General features: G+C 40.8%; 1 protein-coding gene across 1 annotated transcript in view; it reads left to right on the forward strand.

Annotated features, from left to right (window-relative positions):
• Positions 1–26,862, forward strand: part of AP1G1 (adaptor related protein complex 1 subunit gamma 1) — a gene marked incomplete in the record, with an annotated part of 574,973 nt that overhangs the window by 532,206 nt on the left and 15,905 nt on the right. The window contains 1 exon segment of the mRNA XM_053699458.1: positions 13,171–13,269. Coding sequence (XP_053555433.1) covers positions 13,171–13,269 — 99 coding nt within the window.

Here is a 26,862-nt window from a genome sequence, read left to right on the forward strand (position 1 = left end):
AGTTCCCTACCGCTCCCTACTACTACACATGCGGGTAACCCAGATTATGTTTATCCCTCCTTGCAGGGCGGCTTGTTACCCCCGGAGGTTGTAGCTCGTTTTCGCTTTCGCATATTTTTGGCGATTATGCGTCTGCAAAGCCCAGATGTTTATTTGCGTTTGTGCCCGATTGTCCCGGGTCTCCCGGCCTTGGGTGGGCCTATACAGTTCCCCGTGGGTGTAGCTGTCCCTGAGTGTTGTGCCTTTTGTTACAGAATAGCGCGCAAACGCGTTTTACTAACGTTTTTGAGTTATTAGAGGATCCTATCCTTAACGGATACGGGAAACCGCAGTATTCTACTTAGAATGGTTCACCTCATTAGACATGTGGGAAATCCCCTGATTGTCAGTTGTTGAGATCCTTCCCAGTTTTTGTTGGAAGATCAGGGTTCTATTTGGCTGGTCCTGCGGGTATGCCTGTTTCTTCTTAGGTGTTTGTCTACGGGCTGCCTTATATTTTCTTTTATCCGGTTAGGATGACTTTTATTTTGATTATATGTTTCCTTTGGGAACTTTCTCTGGGATCGATTCTCGCTGTTTACTTCTGCGGAAGTTGTTAAGGGACATGTTAGTCCTATGTTTTGTTATTCTCTTCCCCTCTGAGGGAGGATTTAGGCAGCTTGACAGTTATGGCCCTGTTGCAGGCTGGTCCTGCTTGGGTTCAGATCTTCTGTATCGTGGCCTGTTCAGACATGTGGCGCCTGTTCTGCCTGGCTGGTCCGTTGGAGGCGCCGAGTGCTTAATTTATTATTTGTGTTTCTTGTTTTTATTTTACAAATTGTAGCTAAGCATTCTAACGAGGACTCGTGGGTCCGTGAGGTTGGAAGGATTGTTTCAGTCCTTATTGAGCCTTCAAGCTGGTTGACTGGGTCAGCAGCGTTCCGCTGCGTCACTCCTTTTGCTTCTGATTCTCTCGGGACCTAGAGTATTCTTCCTCACGTGGGAGGATTGGGGGTTTAGCGCCTCCTTACCGCTGGTTTAAGGCGGTTTGGCCTTTCGGAGGCTCTAGGTATTGTCCTGTTGGACGTGTTCCTTCTGTGTTTCTTTTGTCATTAAGACATTTGGACTTCTCCATGTGGGTTAGGTCTCCTTATGGGGCCCTGGGTTTCCCTTCGGGAGATGGTTGCTCTCTTCTTTGAGACCCTTTGGATTTTGTCTGTTCCTCCATGTGAGTTGTGTCTCCTTTGGGGACCTGAATTTCCCTTCGAGAGAGTTCTTTTGGACTCTGCTTAGGATTTTTCCCAGATCTGGGGATGCTTCGCATCCTTGGTTTCAGGTACTCCTCTGTCTCGTATGGTGGGGTGGAGACTAGCTTTTGATCGAGTGACCTTGGTGGTGTCCTTGCTTTGATCGTCTTGTGGCAGTCAAATGGCTATGGGCTCTAGTGTCTTGGTTCGAGATGCCTTAGCTCCTTTGGAGCGTTGGACAATGGCATGGGGTGGTCTCTTCCTTGGGTCGGGACTTGCGAGGTGTTCTCGTTCTCCAGGTTCTCCTGGATACTCGTTCTCCTGGATATTACATTAATATCTCCCTGTGGGTCTGTTTTCTATATCAGATGGGGTGTTTAAATTTCTGGGATATTGTTTGTTTTACACAATTGGGGACTTAAACCTTTCATCGCCCTGGTTCTTCCAGTTGTTGAGGCTTTTTCCCTTGTGGATCCCGTTGCGAGTTAACGCTCTTTTCAGGATCTAGGGCGGGTTAAGGAATCTTTTGTTCTGGGAATTTGGGCTATGACCTTTGGTCTGACTAGTAGATCTGGTCACGGTTGGCCAGATTTCCTGAGTGCCGCTACTCATTGGCTTTGCCTACGCTCAATGAACAGTTTCCCTTTGACGGTTTGCTTAAGTAACCTGATGGCTTTGCGGTTCTGCAGGCCAAGGGTTATAGGGTAACCGCTGCAGCTAATGCACCCTGTCTGTGCTCTAAGTTTTCAGGGGATTCCTTCCAGGTTCATCTGCGTTGGAGAGTGCTCTCTTATTCACCCTGTGGCCTTGTGTCTCGTGGGCAGGTGCTCTGTCTCTAATTGCCCCATTTTTCTTAGGGGGGGCTTGTTCTCCTATGGAGGCCTTTTTTAGGACTTTTCCTAGATTCAGGGGATGGAACAGAGAGTCATGCTATCTTGGTTGTTCTGTTCTATCTGGAGTCTTGCTGGCTCCGCGTCGAGATGGGCCTTTGCTAGACTCTTCTGGGTCTTCGGCCTTGTCGACTGTCTTTATGGAGTTTCGGGGGTTCCCGAGCTCTGTGGAATGGCTGAAGCCATTTTTTCTGTTCTTTTGTGAGCGGGTGTCGGGGTTCTAATGTTCCCCTGTTTTCGGACCTACTGACGCTTGGGCTGGCCCGGCTGGGAGTAGGTCCTGAGATTGTGCTGGCAACTTGAGGATGTCTTCAGTTGTCGTTTTGGTGCTTCCACTCGACGTTGAGAGTAAAAATCGCTTTTCGGATGCCCGGTCCTAGACCTTGTGTTGTTGTTGGTCTGGGCGTTGCCTCCCTTATTTGTTGTGGACCCATTTGGGTCTTTATGAGCTAGGCTCGTTCTGGGGGTCTTCCTTTATGGAATTTTGTGGTGTCCTTTCTATTTTCTTTGATTTTTTTCTTCCCCTGTCCCTTTTTGGGCTGGTGTTCTTCGCTAGTAAGGGGTGTGTGGTTGGAGGCCGACCGCTGGGCGACGGCGTCTCCTGGAGGACTTTTGGCTCAGTTGAGTCTGATTTTGCGGTCTCTAGCTAGGCTTCCGGACTATCTGTGGGTCGTGTCCTTGGGGCTTTTTCTTTTTAATGTTCTTGGCTTCGGACGAAGAGGGGTTTTGTTGGGTAATGGTTTCAGGCCTGGTGCCCTCAGAATGGGCTGCTTCTTGTACCCTCCCGTCTTGGCATTCAGTGTCCTCTATAGCTTGGGTATTGTTTTCCCAAAAGTAATGAATGCAGCTGTGGACTCTTTCCATTTAGGAAGAAAAACATTAATTATGCTTACATGATCATTTTCTTTTCTTCAGATGGAAAGAGTTCACAGCTCCCCACCCGTATTTTTTGTGTGGGGGGGTCTGTATTTTTATTCTTCTGGCACCTTTTCACCCTGATATTTCTTCTACTGTTCCGTGTTCCTCGGCAGAATGACTGGGGGATGAGGGGAGTGGGAGGAGCCTTTGGATGGGGTGTCTTTGCCTCCTCCTGGTGGCCAGGTTCTTATTTCCCAAAAGTAATGAATGCAGCTGTGGACTCTTTCCATCTGACGAAAAGAAAATGATCAGGTATGCATAATTTGTTTTTGTTGCTGAGCCTCCACTCTCTCAGGTTGATGCTGTTCAGGCAATGCCACAGCTTTCACCTCAAACATCCAAAGCTTTAACAACCTAACATGCAGTGCCCTGCAGTTCCTCTCAATCTCCTGGAGGAGTTTTTTTGCAGGCAGAAATTGCCATTCCCATGCTTCAGGGAAGACGCAAGAGGAAAATTAACCCCTTAATGACCGCAGCACTTTTCCATTTTCTGTCCGTTTGGGACCAAGGCTATTTTTACATTTTTGCGGTGTTTGTGTTTAGCTGTAATTTTCCTCTTACTCATTTACTGTACCCACACATATTATATACCGTTTTTCTCGCCATTAAATGGGCTTTCTAAAGATACCATTATTTTTATCATATCTTATAATTTACTCTAATTTTTTTTATAAAATATGAGGAAAAAATGGAAAAAAACACACTTTTTCTAACTTTGACCCCCAAAATCTGTTACACATCTACAACCACCAAAAAAATCCCATGCTAAATAGTTTCTAAATTTTGTTCTGAGTTTAGAAATACCCAATGTTTACATGTTCTTTGCTTTTTTTGCAAGTTATAGGTCCATAAATACAAGTAGCACTTTGCTATTTCCAAACCACTTTTTTTCAAAATGAGTGCTAGTTACATTGGGACACTGATATCTTTCAGGAATCCCTGAATATCCATTGACATGTATATATTTTTTTTTAGAAGACATCCCAAAGTATTGATCTAGGCCCATTTTGGTATATTTCATGCCACCATTTCACCGCCAAATGCGATCAAATAAAAAAAATTGTTCACTTTTTCACAAATTTTTTCACAAACTTTAGGTTTCTCACTGAAATTATTTACAAACAACTTGTGCAATTATGGCATAAATGGTTGTAAATTCTTCTCTGGGATCCCCTTTGTTCATAAATAGCAGACATATATGGCTTTGGCGTTGCTTTTTGGTAATTAGAAGGCTGCTAAATGCCACTGCGCACCACACGTGTTTTATGCCCAGCAGTGAAGGGGTTAATTAGGGAGCATGTAGGGAGCTTGTATGGTTAATTTTAGCTGTAGTGTAGTAGACAACCCCAAGTATTGATCTAGGCCCATTTTGGTATATTTCATGCCACCATTTCACCACCATGTGCGATCAAATTTAAAAAAACGTTAAATTTTTCACAATTTTAGGTTTCTCACTGAAATTATTTACAAACAGCTTATGCAATTATGGCACAAATGGTTGTAAATGCTTTTCTAGGATCCCCTTTGTTCAGAAATAGCAGACATATATGACTTCGGCGTTGCTTTTTGGTAATTAGAAGGCCGCTAAATGCTGCTGCGCATCACACGTATATTATGGCTAGCAGTGAAGGGGTTAATTAGGTAGTTTGTAGGGAGCTTGCAGGGTTAATTTTAGCTTTAGTGTAGAGATCAGCCTCCCACCTGACACATCAGACCCCCTGATCCCTCCCAAACAGCTCCCTTCCCTCCCCCACCCCACAATTGTCCCCGCCATCTTAAGTACTGGCAGAAAGTCTGCCAGTACTAAAATAAAAGGTTTTTTTAATTTGTTCTTTTTTTTTTTTTAGCATATTTACATATGCTGCTTTGTAGAATCCCCCCTTAGCCCCCAACCTCCCTGATCCACCCCCAAAACAGCTCTATTACCCTCCCCCTCTGCATTATTGGGGGTCATCTTGGGTACTGGCAGCTGTCTGCCAGTACCCAGTTTCAAGAAAAAAACGTGTTTTTTTTAAAACAAAAATAGAAATTCTGTAGTGTAGATTCACCCCCCCTAACAGACAAACCCCAACACCTTAATTGATTAATAAATAAAAAACTTTTATTCCCTTTTTTATGCTTTTTTTTTTTACTTTATTCTGTAGTGTAGCGGTTCCCACCCGCTCCCTCCCCGTGCACGCGCCCGCCCCTGCCCGTCAGTGCGCGCCCCCGATCGCCCACGATCCCGCCCCTCCTGCACGTCGCCAAGGCCATCGATGGCCACCACCAGCCTCCCACCCACCAACGCGGTAAGCCAACAATCTCCGGTGCAGAGAGGGCCACAGAGTGGCTCTCTCTGCACCGGATGGCTTAAAAATGTTATTGCAGGATGCCTCGATATCGAGGCATCACTGCAATAACCGGAAAGCAGCTGGAAGCGAGCAGGATCGCTTCCAGCTGCTTTCCAGACTGAGGATGTGCAGGGTACGTTCTCAGGCATTAACTGCCTTTTTTCTGAGGACGTACCCTGCACGTCCTCAGTCATTAAGGGGTTAAAGAATCAGATGGTAAGGTTTCTGATCCAGTTCCTGCTACCCTGAAGAGGAAGATACGTTGGTAGATTCTGAGGGTGAAATCTTAGATTCGGACAGTGTAATGCCGCCTTCTGATACTGAAGTTGTATCCTTCAGGTTTAAGCTTGAACACCTCCGTGTACTGTTAAAGGAGGTTTTGGCTACTTTGGATGACTCCGAGACTCCTGTCATTGTCAATCCCAAGAAATCTAGTAAATTAAATAGACACTTTGATGTTCCCTCCTCTGTGGACGGGTTTCCTGTGCCAGACCGGGCTCCAGAAATGATTACTCGGGGATTCCTTTTTCTCCTTCCCCGGTGTTTAAAAAGATGTTTCCGGAGAACTACTATTCCCAAAGAGGATAGTTGCTCGTTCAAGGACCCAATGGACAAGAGGCTGGAGGCTTACTTGAAGAGGATGTATGTTCGTCAAGGTCTCCAAAGGCAATCTGCAGTGTGTATTGCCACTGTGACAAGTGCTGCAGCCTACTGGTTTGATGCATTGTCTGAGTCTCTTCAAGTTGAGACTCCTTTGGAGGAAATCCAGGATAGGACCAATGCTCTTAAAGGGACACTGTACCCAAATTTTTTATTTTGTAATTCAGAAAGAGCATGCAATTTTAAGCAACTTTCTAATTTACTCCTATTATCAATTTTTCTTCGTTCTCTTGCTATCATTATTTGAAAAAGGCATCTAAGCTTTTTTTTGGTTTCAGTACTCTGGACAGCACTTTTTTATTGGTGGATGAATTTATCCACCAATCAGCAAGGACAACCCAGGTTGTTCACCAAAAATGGGCCGGCATCTAAACTTACATTCTTGCATTTCAAATAAAGATACCAAGAGAATGAAGAAAATTTGATAATAGGAGTAAATTAGAAAGTTGCTTAAAATTTAATGCTCAATCTGAATCACGAAAGAATTTTTTTGAGTACAGTGTCCCTTTAAGTTAGCCAATGCTTTCATTACTGACGCATCTTTGCAGGTCATCAAGTTAGGAGCCAAGATGTCTGGCTTGCTGTATTGGCGCGTAGAGCATTGTGGCTGAAATCTTGGTTGGCGGATGTTTCATCCAAGTCTAAACTTTTGGTGATTCTTTACAAGGGTAAGACCTTGTTTGGACCTGGTTTGACGGAAATCATTTCCGATATCACGGGTGGTAAAGGATCTTTTCAGTTACAAGATGAGAATAGGGCAAAAGGACGTCAGAGTAATTTTCGTTCCTTTCCCAACTTCAGAGGTAAGTCTTCTCCCTCCTCTTCCAAGCAGGAAAAGTCCAAGCCTTCTTGGAAACGCAGTCAGTCTTGGAACAAGGGAAAGCAATCTAAGAAGCCCGCAGCTGAGTCCAAGTCAGCATGAAGGTGTTGCCCCCAATACGGGAATGGATCAAGTGGGGGGCAGACTCTCTGTTTTCCCAAGCATGGATACGAGATGTCCCATATCTGTGGGCTGTGGGCATAGTGTCCCAGGGTTACAAATTAGAATTCAAGACACTTCCTCCCAGGGGAAGGTTCCACCTCTCAAGATTATCTGCAGACCAAATAAAAAGAGGCATTCTTCAAATGTGTACAGGATCTTTCCCTCCTAGGAGTGATAGTTCCAGTCTAGGGTTCTATTCCAATCTGTTTATGGTTCCCAAAAAAGAGGGACTTTCAGACCTATTCTAGACCTGAAGTGTCTCAACAATTTTCTCAAAGTGCCGTCCTTCAAGATGGAGACTATCTGTTCCATTCTTCCTTTAGTGCAAGAGTGTCAGTTCATTACGACAATAGACCTACGAAGGATGCGTACCTCAATGTTCCCATTCACAGGAATCATCACAAATTTCTGAGATTTGCCTTTCTGGACAAACACTGTGGCTCTTCCATTTGGCCTTGCCACAGCTCCCAGAATTTTCTCAAAGGTCCTGGGGGCTCTCTTGGCAGTGATTCGGTCTCGGGGAATTGCAGTGGCGCCTTATATGGACGACATTCTGGTTCAGGTGCTATCTTTTCAACTTGCAAATCTCACACATAGATCTTGTTGTCTTTTCTTCATGCTTACGGATGGAAGGTGAATCTGGGAAAGAGTTCCCTTGTTCCGGCTACAAGGCTGGTCTTCCTAGGAACAATTATAGATTCCCTATCTATGAAGATATTTCTGACGGAAGTCAGAAAAGCCAAGATGCTTTACTCTTGCCTAGCTCTATAGTCTGCTGTACGGCCATCAGTGGCCCAATGCATGGAGGTAATTGGTCTGATGGTGGCTTCTATGGACATAGTTCCATTTGCCCGATTCCATTTGAAAGGTCTGCAGTTATGCATGCTCAGCCAATGGAACAGATCTATCCCAGAAGATAGTTCTAGATCAGGCGACAAGAGACTCTCTTCCGTGGTGGCTGTCTCAGGAACATCTGTCTCAGGGGACATGCTTTCGGAGACCCTCATGGGTGAATGTAATCACGGACGCCAGCCTGGTGGGCTCCCCATAAACATTTTGGAGTTGAGAGTGATCTTCAATGCCTTGATGGCTTGGCCCCAACTGGCCTTAGTCCGGTTTATCAGGTTCCAGTCAGACAACATAAACTCAGTTGCTTACATCAACCACCAGGGGAGAACTCGGAGTTCCTTAGCCATGAAGGACGTGACTCGAATCATTCAGTGGGTGGAGGCTCACAATTGCTGCCTATCTGCCATCCACATTCCAGGAGTGGACAATTGGGAAGCGGATTTCCGGAGCAGACAGACTTTTCATCCCGGGGAGTGGGAATTCCATCCGGAGGTGTTCTCCAGGTTAACCATCAAATGGGGGTACCGGAATTGGATGATGGTGTTGCGACAGAACACCATGCTTCCAAAATACGGTTCAAGGTCAAGGGATTCTCAGGCCTTCTTAGTAGATGCTCTGGCAGTCCCTTGGAACTTCAGGTTGGCATACCTTTATCCTCCTTTTGCTCTCCTGCCACGAATCATTGCTCGGATCAAGCATGAGAGAGCATCGGTGATTCTAATAGCTCCTGCGTGGCCTTGCAGGATCTGGTATGCAGACCTAGTGGAAATGTCGTCTCTGCCACCGTGAAGACTTTCCCTGAGGAAGGACGTTCTTCAGGGTTCTTTTCTTCATCCAAATCTCGTTTCTCTGAAACTGACTGCTTGGTGATTGAACGATTAATTCTATCTAAGCGTGGATTTTCTGAGTCGGTCATTGAGACCATGATTCAGGCTCGTAAGCCTGTTACTAGAAAGATTCACTATAAGATATGGCGTAAATATCTTCATTGGTGTGAATCTAAAGGATTCTCTTGGAGTAGGGTCAGGATTCCTAGAATTCTATCTTTCCTCCAGGAAGGTCTGGAGAAAGGTTTGTCTGTCAGTACTCTGAAGGGTCAGATTTCTGCTTTATCTATTTTGCTGCACAATTGCATTCCATAGATATTGTTATCTTGGAAGATTTTGTTCCTTGCTGTTATCTCTTCTGCTCGGAGAGTTTCAGAACTCTCAGCTTTACAGTGCGATTCGCCTTATCTCATATTTCATGCAGATAAGGTGGTTCTGCGTACCGAGTTTGGTTTTTCTTCCTAAGTTTATTTTGGATAGAAATATTAATCAGGAAATTGTTGTTCCTTCTCTCTGTCCTAATCCTTCTCATAAGGAACGTTTGTTACATAATTTAGATGTTGTGCGTGCTCTTAAGTTCTATTTGCAGGCAATTTAGGACTTTCGCCCAAGTTTGTTACCAGTTTGTTTCTATGGGACCCGTAGAGGTCAGAAAGCTACTGCTACTTCTCTTTCTTTCTGGTTGAGAAGTATAATACATTTTTCATATGAGACTGCTGGACAGCAGCCTCCTGAGAGAATCACAGCTCACTCCACTAGGGCTGTATCTACTTCTTAGTCTTTTAAAAATGAAGCTTCTGTGGAACAGATTTACAAGGCTGCATCTTGGTCCTCTCTGCATACTTTTTCAAAATGTTATAAATTTGATACTTTTGCCTTGGCTGAGGCTTCCTTTGGGAGAAAGGTTCTTCAAGCCGTGGTGCCTTCTGTTTGTTACCTGTCTTGTCCCTCCCTAATCATTTGTGTCCTCTAGCTTGGGTATTGATTCCCAACAGTAATTGATGATTCTGTGGACTCAGTGTCTTAAGAAAGAAAAACAAATTTATGCTTACTGATAAATTTATTTATTTCTGGACACGGTGAATCCACGGCCCGCCCTTTATTTTAAGACAGTTATTTTTAACTTTAACCTCAGGAACCTCTACACCTTGTGTTATATCCCTTTCTCCAATTACATAATTAATTTGGTCGAATGACTGGGGATTATGGGAAGGGAAGAGATACTTAAAAGGGACACTCAATCAAAGTTAAACTTTCATTATTCAGATAGAGCATGCCATTTTAAACAACTTTCCAATTGACTTCCATTAAAGGACCAGTCAACACTGTAGATTTGCATAATCGGCAAATGCATGATAAGAAGACAATGCAATGACACTTAGTCTGAACTTCAAATGAGTAGTAGATTTTTGTTAAATAAATTGCAAAGTTATGTCTATTTCCACTCCCCCTGTATCATGTGACAGTCATCAGCCAATCACAAATGCATATACGTATATTCTGTGAACTCTTGCACATAGGGATGCACCGAAATTTCGGCCGCAGAAAGTTTCGGCCGAAAATGGCATTTTTTGTTATTTCGGTTTTCGTTTTTTTTGCCTTTTATTTTCGGTAAAATTATTGTGTAGCATATTTCAAATCTGATGCCAGCCTAGAGCTGCTGTTTGAGTTCATTACTTGACTTACTGTTTTGCATATAATAATAGTTTTCTAGAACTATACTTTATTTTGATAATTGGTAACAAAACAAAATCGGTTAAATCTGATTCTGTTACACAGAACTAAATAAAGAATAATACTAGCGATGCACCAAAATTTGGGCCGCCGAAAATGGGCAATTCCAATTTCGGCCCAAAGAGGACCAAAATGGCTAAAAATGTACAGCCCTCCCCTGTTCTATTGAGTTACATGTTTATCCTTAGCATAAGGTGAGCAGCACAGCACTGGCATGGTACACAGAGCACACACATAAGTACCATTACATGATGATATTTGAAACCAGCAGAGAAGGAAACCAAAGTTCTGAATAGTGAATGCAGTAATCAAAGGGGGATAAGTAACATGTTTATAAACACTTGATATTATCAGACACAGCCCTAAGCACACACAGTGAATATCTTTAAGCCTTATATACAGTGCTCATACATCAGCCTCTTGTGCGTAGACATTCTATTCGCCTGAGGCAAATATGCGTGCACACTATATATGCATAAGCCCCAAGCTCGCACACAGTTGGTACAAATTAGCACCCACCAGACAGTGTATACAAAAAAGCACAGTAACTTTCTATAACCACCTTGCACGTAAGGTTGTAGCTAAGTCCAGTGGTCTTGATGATAGGTGACAGGCAGACTCCATTTGGGGCTCCGGACATATAATCTGACGGGTCAGTGTGAGACCCGAACCAGGAACTCGGCTGAGATACGATGAGAGACGATCAGGTGCAGCCACGCTCATCACACGGATAACTACACCCAAAAACAAAACACATGTCCACCTCGTATTGTTGTCTGGCTATAACCACGCTCTCCCTTATAGAGCTCCAGTTTCACTGCAGATCACGCCCTACGGTACAAGTGACCACGTCCATTTGTTGGAGCTTTCCCGCCTACAAGCTCTCTCAGCTACACACCCACACTGTAGTTAAAAAGGAAAAAAACTATTTCGGTTTCGTTTCGGTTTTCGGCCAGGGGCACCCTGAATTTTCGGTATCGGTTTCGGTCCATCCCTACTTGCACATGCTCAGTAGGAGCTGGTGACTCAAAAAGTATAAATATAAAAAGACTGTGCACATTTTGTTAATGTAAGTAAATTTGAAAGTTGTTTAAAATTGCATGCTGTATCTGAATCATGAAGTTTAATTTTGACTTGTGTCCCTTTAACTAAATGTGCAGAGTCTTTTTATATTTAAACTTTTTGAGTCACCAGCTCCTACTGAGCATGTGCAAGAATAAGTGTGTATGCATTTGTGAATGGCTGATGGCTGTCACATGGTACGTGTATGCATTTGTGATTGGCTGATGGCTATCACATGGTACAGAGGGAGTGGAAAAAGACATAACTTTTAAAATTGTCAGAAAAAAAATCTACTACTAATTTGAAGTTCAGACTAAGTGCTATTGCATTGTCTTGTTATCTTGCATTTGTTGATTATGCAAATCTACTGTGTTGACTGGTCCTTTAACAGCTTTGCTGTGGTGCTCTTTGCCTCCTCCTGCTGGCCAGGAGTGATATTCCCAACAGTAATTGATGAATCCGTGGACTCACCGTGTCCAGAAAGAAAGAAATTTAACAGGTAAGCATACATTTTGTTTTTTCTCGTGGCTATTAAGTCATCAAGACTAGTGTCTGGATTACAAGCTCTTTCCGCCAAGGATTCTGATATTGCTTTCATCAAGACAAGGTTCTTCAAGCAGTCCCTGAGTTTCTTCCAAAGGTTGTATCGGACTTTCACAAGGAAAGGGATATTCACAGGGAAAGCCATTATATCAGTTTAATGTTGTTCAATGCCTTCATTATTATGTCTAGAGAACTCAAGATTTTCACAAATGTGATTACAAAGGGTCCTCGTCAAGGTCAGGCTCCTTCAAGGTCTACTATGTCAAGCTGGATTGTGCAGACAATTTCAAAAGTGATATGTCAGGCAGCAGTTTGGTAGTTCTTCAATACTTTTGTATCATATTATAAGCTTGATGTTAGTCAGTCGGTCTATGCTAGATTTGGTCGAAGAATTCTGTCTTTAGTTTTGTTTGAATAAATTGTTATTTTTGCAGTCTTTGTGTTTATTTTTTTCCCCACGCTTTCTCTGTATTGCTATTTACTCTTCTCACTGGCCCATACCCTGGGTAGTACTTACCAGACTCCCTACCTTTCATTTGTTCACCTTTTTGGGCCGGAAATCACTAGGAGGAGGAAGGGGTGGTGCTTCTAAGCTACCTTTGTATTGGTAACTAGGGGGGTGGACAGTTCTCTCCATGCCTCTTGGCAGAGGGTTTTTTGCTTGTAGGTATTCTCGCTGGTATTACACAGGGTATGGGCCAAGATATAGAAATTGCTTATATTTTGGTGATAATTTCTAATTTTCTGTTCTTTTACATCTGCTATAGAAAATATTGCTTGCTTGTTCCCTTTTAAAGGGATATGAAAGGCAAAAATTTTCTTTTGTGATTTAATCAGAGCATACCATTTAAATTTAAATCTACTTTGACTATCAAATTTGCTTCATTCCCATGATATTCTGTGTTCTGGATCACTACATGCTCTGCAAATAGTTTAACATTTTTGCAAAACTGTATATAGTGCTCCAGAAATGGAAGTAAATTAGAAAGTTGTTTAAAAATCGCATTCTCTATCTGAATCATGAAAGGAAAATTTTTGGGTTTCATATTCTTTTAAGATAGGGAAAATAGGTATGTCATAGTTATGTAGCAATTTTTTTAGTATATATATCATACATTATTTGACACAATTCTTTTCTTTTCGTCTCAGACTTTCCAGCTGCAACTCCTCTCCCCAAGCAGTAACATCCTTCCAGCCTTTAACTCTGGGAGTATCACACAGGTCATTAAAGTGCTGAACCCACAGAAAGTAAGTATTAAACTATAACTAAATGTTAGCGATTTTTACCCACTTTTTTTGCTGTCACATTCATAAATATCTAAATTCTTCCAGTGCATTAAATTATTCTGAAAAATGTTGTGTTTTTCATAAGTTAGCGGTTTCTTTGTTTTTTACTTCATCTGAAGAAGGGCATTTTAAATTGCATTTTAATAAAACAGATGCTCTTTTGCTGATTAACATTTTTTTTCCTTCATATAATTGTGAGAGTCATTTACATGTGGGATATGATTTCTGTCTACCAGGAGGAGGCAAACGTCCCCAAATCCCCCAGTTTTCACATTGTTTGATAAGGGCGCTCTAATTGATCTGAGGCTTTTTTTTTTCTCTTTCATACAGGTCCACGATCCATTACTCCTGTGAATTAGTCTTCCCTGCCACTAGGTGGAGGCAGAGATTCCCAAGAGTTCTATAAAACCCCTTCCATCTCACTGGTAAAGCTTGTATTTGCCTCCGCTGAAGGAAGGTGTAGAATGAAGATGTGCTTGTTATTCTTCAGTGAGAGGGGTTCTCAAACTGAGTTGAAGCCAATTTCCCCTTAAAATGCAGTGCTTGTCAGAGTATGAGTAGTGACTTTTTTTTTTCACCTCATGGGAAATTAGTTTCAAGCCTTCCACAGGTGTAGCCAGGGTCCTGTCCTTTGCCGCCTCCTGCTAGGTCTTTAGTATACTCCTATTCCATATCACCTGCTGATATGTTTCAGCACTGGTTTGGCTTCCTACTGGTTTTACCAGTAGATGAGTTTCTTCTGGTAAGTAGTATTTTTATTATTTTGCACTCTCTGAGCATATATATATATATATATATATATATATATATATATATATATATATATAATCACATGAAGAAGGAACAACCCTTACTCAGACCAATCAAAAATAGACCAGTTTTAATAAGCCAAATACCCCACTCTCAATCTCAGAAAAGAGCGCCAAAAACGTTGTCATGACAACACTGTGAGTGTTCAATAAGACCCATTAAACAGTGCAGACCAAATTTAAAATAAAAAGGTAAAATAAAATATTAATCTAAGTTCCTAAAATAAAATCGCTACAGTCGCACCTCAGATATCAAATGACATATGAAGCATATCATTTATGTATCAAAATACTTGTTCTAGGAATTTAAAGCAGACTGGCGATCCTATCCTGACGAAATGTCAGCTGGTAATATTAAAGGGATAAACATATCTAATTTTCTGTTTTACATGTGGATATAGTCTCGCAAGTCCTTACTGTTTTATATATTAGTAGTTGTACTGTCGCAAGATAGGCTATAGTCGATAATCTCCTTGTAAACACCATGTTCGTGCCTGATACGTCCACCTGTCCTGGCCAAGCCGCTTACTGTTGCATGGCTAATTAGCGTAAGGGACTCATTCTGACATTTGTCTATATCCCGATCATTACTGTAACTTACTCTCCGAAACCCACCAGTATTTAAGTTAAACTTGTATGGGATAGTAGTTCAATATCATCAGGTCGGCTTCCTACGTATCACTTAGATGTATAACTTACTGTTGAGTAATCTTTAGGAGTAAAGCCAAGCTTGCTACTATTTATAGTTTGTTACATAACAATCATGATCAGTAACATTAAGTTCATTTATGCTAATTAGCCATGCGACAGTGAGACTGACTTTTACGGGGTGCACTTTTCTGAGGTTGGGGTGGGGTATTTGGTTATCCTATCTGTTTGTAACATTTTTGTTTCACCATTATGAAATACATTTTGTGGATTCTATCATGAGGAAATCTCTGATCTGGCACCCTAGTTGTTAATCACTAACCTATCCCGCCTATTACGGTCAGTCCAGCGCCGAAATACCAGGCAATTCCTCTCTGAACAAGGAACACAGCAACCCCAGACGATCATTTTGGCCTTCATTGGGCCTCGTCAGTGAGGTGTAGCCATGTTCCTCAAAGCACACTGAGCAAGGAGTCCACGTCTGGCTACCCCTTTTTCCCAAAGGGAAACTAAATACATACAGAGAATACATATATACATATATATATATATATATATATATATATATATATATATATATATATATATATATATATAAGCAATATATGATGCACTCTCAGGCTTTTCACAAATAAGTGTCAAATTTATTAGCTGACGTTTCAGATCTACATAAGACCTTTCATCAGATCATTCAGTGCAAAGTATACAAACACAGCACAATATATAGTGTCACAAATAAGTGTTAAAGCACAAACATACCTCCATTTCCTTCCAAAAAAAGCGCCAAACATTGCAATGGAACTCATCAATGTGTTCCAACACCACTGTGAACAGGAAGTAGCTACTGAGATCACTTCCGGTTTCAAGAAAATAATAATATATGTACATTTCTTTCTTTCACTACACACTTGTGAAAATAAGTTGTTAAGGGCTGTTCCCAGCATATAAGCATTAAACAAAAATAAAACATACAGCCCTTATGCTGTTTGCAAAAACGAGTTACCATGGTAACCAGGATACATAAACAATCATGTTCATATGTTAATAGTGATAACAAAATGTGATCCTTACATCCCATTCTATAATACAGCATCCTAAACTATAATTCCTATATACTATTAGTGTAATAACTCCCTTAATACAAACTAATAAGTTACATGCCCCTTTGTGCATGTCAATACCAAGTGACATATTTAAAGAAACAGGCATATCATTTCATCCCTTTAAATGATATTGCCTAATTTAAATTGATAAACAGCAATAATAACAGTGTCCATAAGAAAAAAAATTAAGAAATAAAATACAAAGATGGATAATAGACTCTGCATATCTACAGTAAGTATGCCAATCAGAATGATTTTACATTTTGGATAAAGATTAACTTGTATTAACTCAATACATGCAGCATTCACTGCACAATCCAACATGAGCAACATGTCTTTCCTCTATGATCATGGGTTGTTCCTCCATTGCAGACCCATAATGTATACCTCCTAGATTACAACCACTGTGGCTATCTCTGATAGAAGGGTGACAAATATTGTAGTGGATTACGTGGGCCATCAAGGTGCCCTGCTGTCAGATCCCCTCCGCCAAAGCAGTACCCCCCTGGCATGTTATGTGTGTGATGGGAGCCTCCCCAGAAGCCTCCAACACACTCATGTCAGATAGCTCCACCCACTCATATCGCACCCCTGGTAAGTAACAGATTATATCAGCCACTTGAAATCTGGTACTGAATTTAATCCTCCCGGGACGATACTTCCCAGGCGATACATCCATTTTGCTTCCGTGATCAGTAGAAGTTTGTCCCTGTTACCACCTCTATCCAATTTCGGAACATGGTCAAAGTATATCGTATGGAGGACACAGAGTGCCTATTTTCGGCACAATGACGTGCCACCGGTTTGTCGGAATGACCCTTCTGCAAGGCTTGTCTTATAGCCAGCCTATGATTGGCCATCCGTTCCCTTAGTGTGCCCTTCGTCTTGCCCACGTAGAATTTTGAACAAGGACAAACCAATAGGTAAACCACATGTGTGGTAGTACACGTTATTGAATGTCGAATGGTGTATATTTTGTTCGTGTGACAAGAGATTCTCTTCAGTGGTGGTTGTCTCAGGAACACCTCTCCCAGGGGACCTGCTTCCGCAGACCTACCTGAGTGATTGTGACCACGGATGCCAGCCTGCTGGGTTGGGGAGCAGTCTGGGGCTCGTTATAGGCTCAGGGTCTATGGACTCGGGAGGAGTCAGTTCTCCCCATAAACATCTTAGAGCGATATTCAATGCTCTACTGGCTTGGCCTCAGCTTTAGCCCGGTTTATCAGATTCCAGTTGGACAACATTACATCGGTCTCTTACATCAACCACCAGGGAGGAACTTGGAGTTCATTGGCCATGACAGAGATGGCCAGAATCATTCAGTGGGCAGAGACCCACAACTGCTGTCTATCTGCGATTCACATTCCAGGAGTGGACAATTATGAAGCAGATTTTTTGACAAGCTGCTTGGTGGCTTCCAATTTCTGAATATGAAAGATATATAATACTTGTGATACTACCCTGTCCTAGGGTCCCACAAATAGCGGATATCACAAAGTTAAAAATGAAAATAGCAAACAATAGTATCCCCACTTATCAGTATGAAGGAAGGTTTACCGCTTTAGGATAGAGCACCTGAGTCATGGAGGTCAGTATAATATATATGTATAAGTGATTCAAACACTGTGCTCACCTAGACAGTACTGTTCCATTTGATTTCAGTGCACTTGCGGTCCACGCCCTCCGTGTTCACAGCAGGTAAGTATTCCGCTGTAGGCTGTCTCCCTCCTGGGATTGCTAGGGCTCTCCAAAAACCCTTACTGAGCAGGCAAAATAGCAAAGAATACAACAAAAACACAATCCCTTGGAGTAGAAATGCAGGCAGGGAGAGATATAAATGTTAAAAGTCAATTTATTGTACTTGCGTTAAAAACGTTAACAGCACAGATCACAGAGTCCACAGCTGACGCGTTTCCTGCCTTACTGGCAGTTCATCAGAGCTAAAGACTAAGCCTCCAGCAGCTGCTTTAATCAGAGGTAAGTCTTCTGATAAAAAGGTCAGCAATAACAAAAACCAAAAAAAAGTGACATTCTCTAGCTTTGAAAGTACAGCTGGGTTGAGTGACACTAGTTCAACATCTACTTCAACTTCAACTATGCCTAGCAACATTACACCAACAACCTCTACACCCATTAGAACATCCCCGGATACAGATGTATTACTGGGAGCTAGATCAAAAAACGGGATGGAATACACAGATCAGCTAAAAGGAAAAAACAAAGGGAATCAAGAGGAGACCCCGCATATAGGGGGCGCAACACCGAGATATCCAAGCCGTACTGCACAGTGGAAGAAAAAGAACAACAAGGGAGGCAAATAATCAACCTATCCTCTAGGACCCTAGAACAGAGTGAAATCTCTGTGCTGTCAAAAGGATTGGGGTTCTCACCTTCCAAGGACTTTGAACGGTTTGATACAATTTTTAGACGTTAATAGTTTTGTTCGCAAAATTACTCTCACAAAGCATTTTAAAAATCTTAATGCTGTAGATTTACCCTGTGACTCACGAAGTGACACACAGGTCTTGAGTGACAATTGTGACTTTGCGGACCTTTGTGATATTGTGTCGCTCTGTGAGTTACAGGGGGATAATGCTGTTACAAGCAGCATTAGTCAACAATCTATTAAAGAGTCTAAAAAAAAGTACTTTCTATCCTGTACATGCACGTAATGACACAATAGAATTGTTCCACTCAGTTTTAGAACAAGACTTAATTCATCTGTCAGAAAAAATTTAAAAAGATGATATGCTAGGTAAAAATAAGAGCAACAATTTAAGCAAAAAAGAAGCATTTGCGCTTCATAAATTGAAAAATTATAGTGATATCGTTATTGTTGATTCTGACAAGGGAGGTTCTATTGTAATTTTGAATCAAACAGACTATCTCAAAGAAGCCTATAGACAACTAGGGGACTCCTATACATATAAGAAACTAACTTTCAATCCCACATCCAAATTTCAGCATGAGCTTAAACATCTATTGGATGTGGGGGTGGAAAGTTCAGTACTTACAAACAAAACTAGCGAGTACATTTTTGTAGAACATCCCAGAGTACCAGTATTCAAATATTTACCTAAGGTACATAAGTCCCTTGTTGATCCACCAGGGAGACCAATAATCTCTGCTATTGGCTCCCTGGGGGAGAAATTAGGGCAATGGGTTGATGCTCAGCTACAACCGATAGTACAGTCCTTGCCAGGTTTCTTGAGAGATACCAAGCATTTGTTGAGACTAGTTCATGACTTCCAATGGAAGAAGGAATATATATTTGTCACTATAGATGCAGTGTCTCTTTATTCCTGCATCCCCCACTCCCTTGGAATTAATGCTACTAGGACCATTCTGAAGAGGTACTCTGGATGCAATACTGAACTAATTGAATTAATTCTACAAGCAATAGATTTTCTCTTGAATCGTAATTTTTTCATTTTCAATGGAGATTTTTTCATACAGCTCAGAGGTACGGCGATGGGGGCGAAATTTGCCCCCTCGTATGCAAATTTTTATCTTGCAAATTTTGAGCTTATGAGAATCTTCAGTGACACTAATATTTTCAGAAACAACATCAAATTTTACACAAGGTATATTGATGATATTCTATTAATTTGGGGAGGTACTGTTGAAGAGCTAGGTGAATTTGTGAAAAGTTTGAATTACAATGAGGAGAATCTTAAATTCACATATAATACTTCAGATAACAGTATACAATACCTTGATGTATTAATTAAACATTCTGGACAACAAGTAGTCACTGAGGTCTATAGGAAAGAACGATTCGATATATATAGGAGCGCCACAGAGGGCTAAGGTATATCACAGGACTAATCTAGATCAAATAATTCCAAGAAAACAAACTTGTAAATCTAAGTCCAACAAATATCTGTTAAAATTCCTTTTAATCACTTTGGGTTATATACAATTAAACCCATCACATGTGTTCCATTACAATACAATCTAAAATGCAATGCAAATACAATCAAAAATAGAGAGTACAAAATACAATAAAAATTTATGGGATCTCAAAGTTCTGTCTTTTATATAGTATAAAAACTGAGCTTATAGCTACAAGTCCGGATTTAGACTACTATCAGTCAGCTATGTAATACTGAAGAAGCTTAGAGCTGATGGTGTGAAGTTAAACTAGAAATATTTAAAATTCGAGTAGGGATCCGGGTAACAGCTACCCAATCACAGATTACACTTGCGCAAGTTGAATTAGGGTCACAAATATCCAGTAGTGGAAGTTATAAACAAGTGATGACAGGAAGTATACGATCTAATTTGTGCTCAATATAATATAATCAAATTACAATCCAATTTGTTAAAAATAATAAAATCCTAAACAATTGCACTCCAAACCCACAAGTTACAGAATTCGAAAATTAAAAATGAAAATAAATATAAAATCTGAGTAAAAACTGTGATCCAAAGATAAAGGGACTTTGTGAAAAAAAAAAAAATATACAAATTGTGCAAACAAATGATGTGTTATATATAAACCAAATCCAACCTAGCTAGAACAATACCGGTATGTTCTGAACAAATTAAACTAAAATCATCTTAACCTTAGTGGGAGATTTACAAACTTCTTTGTAAGAAAATTGTACAAACAAATGCAAATAATCCCTAATATAAAAAGTGAATATATGTGCGTGGATCCTTAACTCCCTCAAAAAATACTGGCAATCTCCTAATCGAATAATATCCTAGAGAATCAGATGTAAACAATGAGTCAAATACAGAAATACTAAATTGGAAAAATAAGGAATATAAAATAAAAATTAAAAATAAAGTCTGAATGGTCCTGTGAACAGAGTCCTATTATGGATTTAAAAGTCAGTTAAAAATCCAATTCCTGGTGTCCCTCGATAGGGTCCAATGTAGCTGATGATCCTAACTTTTTAGGGATCCCAGTCGTGATCAATACAAACAATATCTAAAAAAGAAAGAAAAAGAAAGTGCACTAAACAAACAGCCCATGGGGTGCGGAGTATTGGTAAATAAACTCACCCCACTCAGCAATATCCTGGAAATATGGCAAGCCTCACAAATCGTATGCCGATTGTCCGTCTACGCGTTTCGGCCCTCTGATGGGCCTTTCTCAAGACATAGTGAGGCTAAGGGTTTACTAACCTTATATAGTGTTCTTAGGGATATTTTCCTAGAGTGTTGGCGCCAAAATGCCTCAGGATGGGACCGGATTGCCCGCCAACATTTTTCGGCCAATATCGCTAAACCGGAAGTGCGGGTTGTACATACTTCCGGTAGGTCATATCCGGTATTTCCGTAGCCATTTTGAAAAAGGGCATTTGGAATTGTAATAGGGCAACTACAAAACTTGCAGAATGGGTTACTGGGGAATGATTCTCTTATGCTCCCATATCTATTTTTAGAGAGTGTTGTCTTATTCACAATTCTTCAGTATTACATAGCTGACTGATAGTAGTCTAAATCCGGACTTGTAGCTATAAGCTCAGTTTTTATACTATATAAAAGACAGAACTTCGAGATCCCATAAATTTTTATTGTATTTTGTACTCTCTATTTTTGATTGTATTTGCATTGCATTTTAGATTGTATTGTAATGGAACACATGTGATGGGTTTAATTGTATATAACCCAAAGTGATTAAAAGGAATTTTAACAGATATTTGTTGGACTTAGATTTACAAGTTTGTTTTCTTGGAATTATTTGATCTATATTAGTCCTGTGATATACCTTAGCCCTCTGTGGCGCTCCTATATATATCGAATCGTTGTTACTTCATTTTAGATCTGATAGGGGATCTTCCTTATAGTGTAGCAGGTATATTTTTACCAAAGGCGCTGGAAACTTCATTTCTGTTGCTAATAGTCTATAGGAAAGAAATCACTGGAAACACAATACTTAGAGCAGACTCGTTGCATCCTAAGCACCTTAAAAGAGGGATCCCTAAAGGTCAATACATTCGGCTTAGACGAAACTGCACTAGTCTACATGATTATTGGATACATGCTAATGATTTAACCTATAGATTAGTGGATAGGGGTTACAAGCTGGAGGAATTAAAAGAAATATCCCTACTAGTATCTAGCTTTGAAAGAGATAATTTATTGAGGGATAAAAACCGGAGAGATCAAACATATCAGAATTGCCAACAAAGAGGTATTAATTTTATTACGAAATACAGTAGGCAATATGATGAAATCTGTAATACTATTAAAAGGAGAATGCTCCTCTTAGAAAGAGATGTTGATTTAATCTCGATATCTGACAACTGTAACTTTATTTCACGCAAGTCCGACACAATAGGAGATAGAGTTAGAAAACATTTTAGCTCTAATGTGTCTTCCAAGAATTTGAAAAAGCCGAATTGGCTAAGTAAGGATCCAGGTTTTTACAAATGTGGGGGCAGACCTTGTAAATGTTGTAATTACGCTTTAACAGGAGACAGTTTCACCTCAACTAACACTGGAAAAACTTATAGAATTAAGGAATGTTTAAACTGCAATTCTATTTTTGTTATCTATCTTATAACTTGCACCTTCTGTAATTTTCAATATACAGGCCTCACTTCCAGGAATCTTAAAGATAGAATTAGGGAGCACCTCTTATCAATAGAGGCAGATATTCCTAAAACCCCAGTTGCAAAACATTTTTTTATACATCAGAATAGATTAGATCATTTCAAATTTCAGGGTATAGAACAAGTATCCCTGGGAGTGAGAGGAGGTGATAGATATCAAGCCCTAAGCAGGAAGGAAATTTTTTGGATACACACATTGAAAACAGGCTTTCCATTGGGAATAAATAAAATAAGTGATGTAAAGCTATTTATTGATAGATAAATAGAATTATAGGTGCTTTAGTTACCCTCAGATAACATTATACTTGACTCTTCAAATTATAGTACTTCATATTGCACTTTATATGCTTTGTTATATATAGCTCAGCTAGCTCACACTTGGTGTCGCTCTAAACTTGTCCCTATTTTCTATTTTGAGATCATAGTAAAAATTGCTCGCTTCCATGTTTCCTTCTGGAATGAGAGGTCTTAGCCTGATATGTTTTTTACAGTGCTATAAAGTGTGCTATTACTTGCATTTATCTTATATATAATGTTGTGCGCTTTATTTTACTTTGTTCACTGTAACACTTATTGTGCTTTTTTCCTTATATTTTCTGACCAAAATATCCATTATGAGTATTGATACATCATATTTATGCCAATTCTAGCTTTGTTTAATTTCATTCATTATTTTAAGTGTGTCTTTGTGTAGCAATGTTTTAAACAGAGTTACATTGTGGTATTTAACATATGTGCTATGATTCAGGTTAACTAATAGTTAACCTGTAGCTTTACCTGTGATTGGTTATACCGGCAACTTACCTCTGATTAAAGCAGCTGCTGGAGGCTTAGTCTTTAGCTCTGATGAACTGCCAGTAAGGCAGGAAACGCGTCAGCTGTGGACTCTGATCTGTGCTGTTAACGTTTTTAACGCAAGTACAATAAATTGACTTTTAACATTTATATCTCTCCCTGCCTGCATTTCTACTCCAAGGGATTGTGTTTTTGTTGTATTCTAAGCAGATTTTTTGAGCAGATAGACCTTTCACCTGGGGAGTGGGAACTCCATCTGGAGGTGTTTTCCCGTTTGATCCTCAAATGGGGGCGGCCGGAGCTAGATCTCATGGCATCTCGGCAGAATGTGAAGGAAATGGTAGGAATTGGCGCTAATACCAGCCCTATGCCAAGTATATAAGGGTTCCTCTCTCACGAACCCTAGAAAGATACGAAACAAGACAGTGTGGAAATACTGGCGCTGAAGCTAGGGTTTAGACTGATAAAATGAAGAAAGCTCATATTTTTATCTTTCTTAAGTACATTTCATTGTGATTATTTAGTATTAAACTCTCTTGCATTGACTTACAGATCACTCATATGAGCTTTCTTCATTTTATCAGTCTAAACCCTAGCTTCAGCGCCAGTATTTCCACACTATCTCGGCAGAATGCCAAGCTCCCGAGGTACAGTTCGTGGTCAAGGGATCTTCAGGTCGTCCTGATAGATGCTCTGGCGGTTCCGTGGAACTTCGTCTAGCATACCTGTTTACTCCGTTCGCTCTCCTTCCACGAGTCATTGTGCGGATCAAGCAGGAGAGGGCGTCTATGATTCTCATAGCACCGCGTGGCCTCGCAGGATCTGGTATGCAGACCTAGTGTAAATGTCATTTCTTCCACCTTGGAGTCTTCCGCTGAGGAAGGATCTTCTGCTTCAGGGTCCCTTCCTCCATCAAAATCTCGTTTCTCTGAAGCTGGCTGCTTGGAGATTGAAAGCTTGATTTTAGCTAAGCGTTGGTTTTCCGAGTCGGTCATTGAGACCTTGATCCAGGCTCGCAAGACTGTGACAAGAAGGATTTACCAAAAAATATTGCGTAAATATCTGTATTGGTGCGAATCCAGAGGCTACTCTTGGAGTAGAGTCAGGATTCCTAGGATCTTGTCCTTTCTCCAGGAAGGTCTGGAGAAGGGTTTGTCTGCAAGTACGCTGAAGGGACAAATCTCTGCGTTGTCTATTTTGTTGCATAAATGTCTGGCGGATGTGCCATACGTACAATCATTTTGTCAGGCCTTGGTCAGAATCAGTCCTGTGTTTAAACTTGTTACTCCTCCATGGCGTCTTAACCTTGATCTTAAAGTTTTACAACAGGCTCCGTTTGAGCCTATGCATTCCTTAGATATTAAAAGGTTATCTTGGAAGGTTTTGTTTCTTGTTGCTATTTCTTCTGCTCGGAGAGTCTTGGAACTCTCGGCTCTGCAGTATTATTCTCCCTATCTTATCTTTCATTCTGATAAGGTGGTTCTTCGTACTAAGTTAGGTTTCCTTCCTAAAGTTGTCTCGGACAGGAATATGTCCTAATCCTTCTTCTCCTAAGGAGCGTTTGCTGCACAACCTAGATGTAGTGCGTGCGCTGGAATTTTATTTGCAGGCGACTAAGGACTTTCGCCAGTCTTCTGCTTTGTTTGTTTCTCTGGGAAACGCAAGGGTCAGAAAGCTATAGCTTCTTCTCTTTATCTGAAGAGAATTATTCGTTTGGCCTATGAGACTTGCTGGACAGCAACCTCCTGAGAGAATCTCAGCTCATTCCACGAGGGCTGTTTCTTCTTCCTAGGCCTTCAAAAGTAAAGCTTCGCAGATTTGCAAGGCTGCAACTTGGTCTTCTCTGCATACTTTTTCAAAATTTTCTAAATTTGATACTTTTGCTTCGACCGAGGTTTCTTTTGGGAGAAAGGTTCTTCAAGCAGTGGTACCTTCTGTTTAGGGGACCTGTCTTGTCCCTCCCTTATCATCTGTGTCCTCTAGCTTGGGTATTGATTCCCAACAGTAATTGATGATGATCCGTGGACTCACCGTGTCATTGGAAAGAAATCTAAATTGCTTACCTGATAAATGTATTTATTTATTGACACGGTGAGTCCACGGCCCTTCCTGTTTTTTTAGACAGTTTTTTGTTATATAAACCTCAGGCACCTCTGCACCTTATGTTGCTTCCTTTCTCTCCTTTCGGTCGAATGACTGGGGTTTGTGGTAAGGTAAGTGTGGTGCTCTTTGCCTCCTCCTACTGGCCAGGAGTGATATTCCCAACAGTAATTGATGATGATCCGTGGACTCACCGTGTCAAGAAAAAAAAGAAATTTATCAGGTAAGCATAAAAGCATAAATTGTTTTCTGCACACATGCCACAGAGTCGCTTGAGGTATGCAAACGCACATTTGACAAGCCAGTTTCATTTTGGAAGAAGGTGCTGTGGACTGATGAAACAAAGATTGAGTTATTTGGTCATAACAAGGGGCGTTATGCATGGCGGCAAAAGAACACAGCGTTCCAAGACAAGCACTTGCTAACTACAGTAAAATTTGGTGGATTTTCCATCATGCTATGGGGCTGTGTGGCCAGTGCCGGTACTGGGAATCTTGTTAAAGTTGAGGGTTGCATGGATTCCACTGAATATCAGCAGATACTTGAGAATAATGTTGAGGAATCAGTCACAAAGTTGAAGTTACGCCGGGGCTGGATATTTCAACAAGACAACGACCCAAAACACTGCTCAAAATCTACTCTGGCATTTATGCAGAGGAACAAGTACAATTTTCTGGAATGGCCATCCCAGTCCCCAGACCTAAATATCATTGAAAATCTGTGGGGTGGTTTGAAGTGGGCTGTTCATGATCGGCAACCATCAAACCTAACTGAACTTGAGATGTTTTGCAAGGAGGAATGGTCCAAAATACCTTCATCCAGAATCCAGACAATCATTACAGCATTGATGCATTTTGCACATTTTCTGTTAATCCAATAAACCTCATTTCTCCTGTTAAGTGTAGTCAGTCCACGGGTCATCCATTACTTATGGAATATTTCTCTTCCTAACAGGAAACTGCAAGAGAATTACCCAGCAGAGCTTGCTATATAGCTCCTCCCCTCACCTGTCATACTCAGTCATTCTCTTGCAGCCTAACTAGATAGGAAGCTGTGAGAGGTCTGTGGTGTTTTTTAACTTAGTTTATTTCTACAATCAAAAGTTTGTTATTTTTAAATGGCACCGGAGTGTGCTGTTTATTCTCAGGCAGCTTTAGAAGAAGAATCTGCCTGGGTTTTTTTCTATGGTCTTAGCAGACGTAACTAAGACCCACTGGCTGTTCTCATCTGAGGAAAAGTGAGGTAACTTCAGAGAAGGGGAATAGCATGCAGGGTCCCCCTGCAACAAAGAGGTATGTGCAGTAAATTATTTTCTGAGGAATGGAATTGACTGAGAAAATACTGCTGATACCATTGTAAAGTAAGTTCAGCCTTAAATGCAGCGATAGCGACTGGTATCAGGCTGATGTGTGTGTGTGTGTGCACTGAATGTATTTTCTAAGGAATGGAATTGACTCTGAAAATACTGTAAATACTGAAATAATGTATGAGCCTTAACTGCAGTAAAAGCGACTGGTAGCAGGCTTGTAA

The sequence above is a fragment of the Bombina bombina genome, chromosome 1 (genome assembly GCF_027579735.1).
Source record: "Bombina bombina isolate aBomBom1 chromosome 1, aBomBom1.pri, whole genome shotgun sequence".
Classification (NCBI taxonomy): domain Eukaryota; kingdom Metazoa; phylum Chordata; class Amphibia; order Anura; family Bombinatoridae; genus Bombina; species Bombina bombina.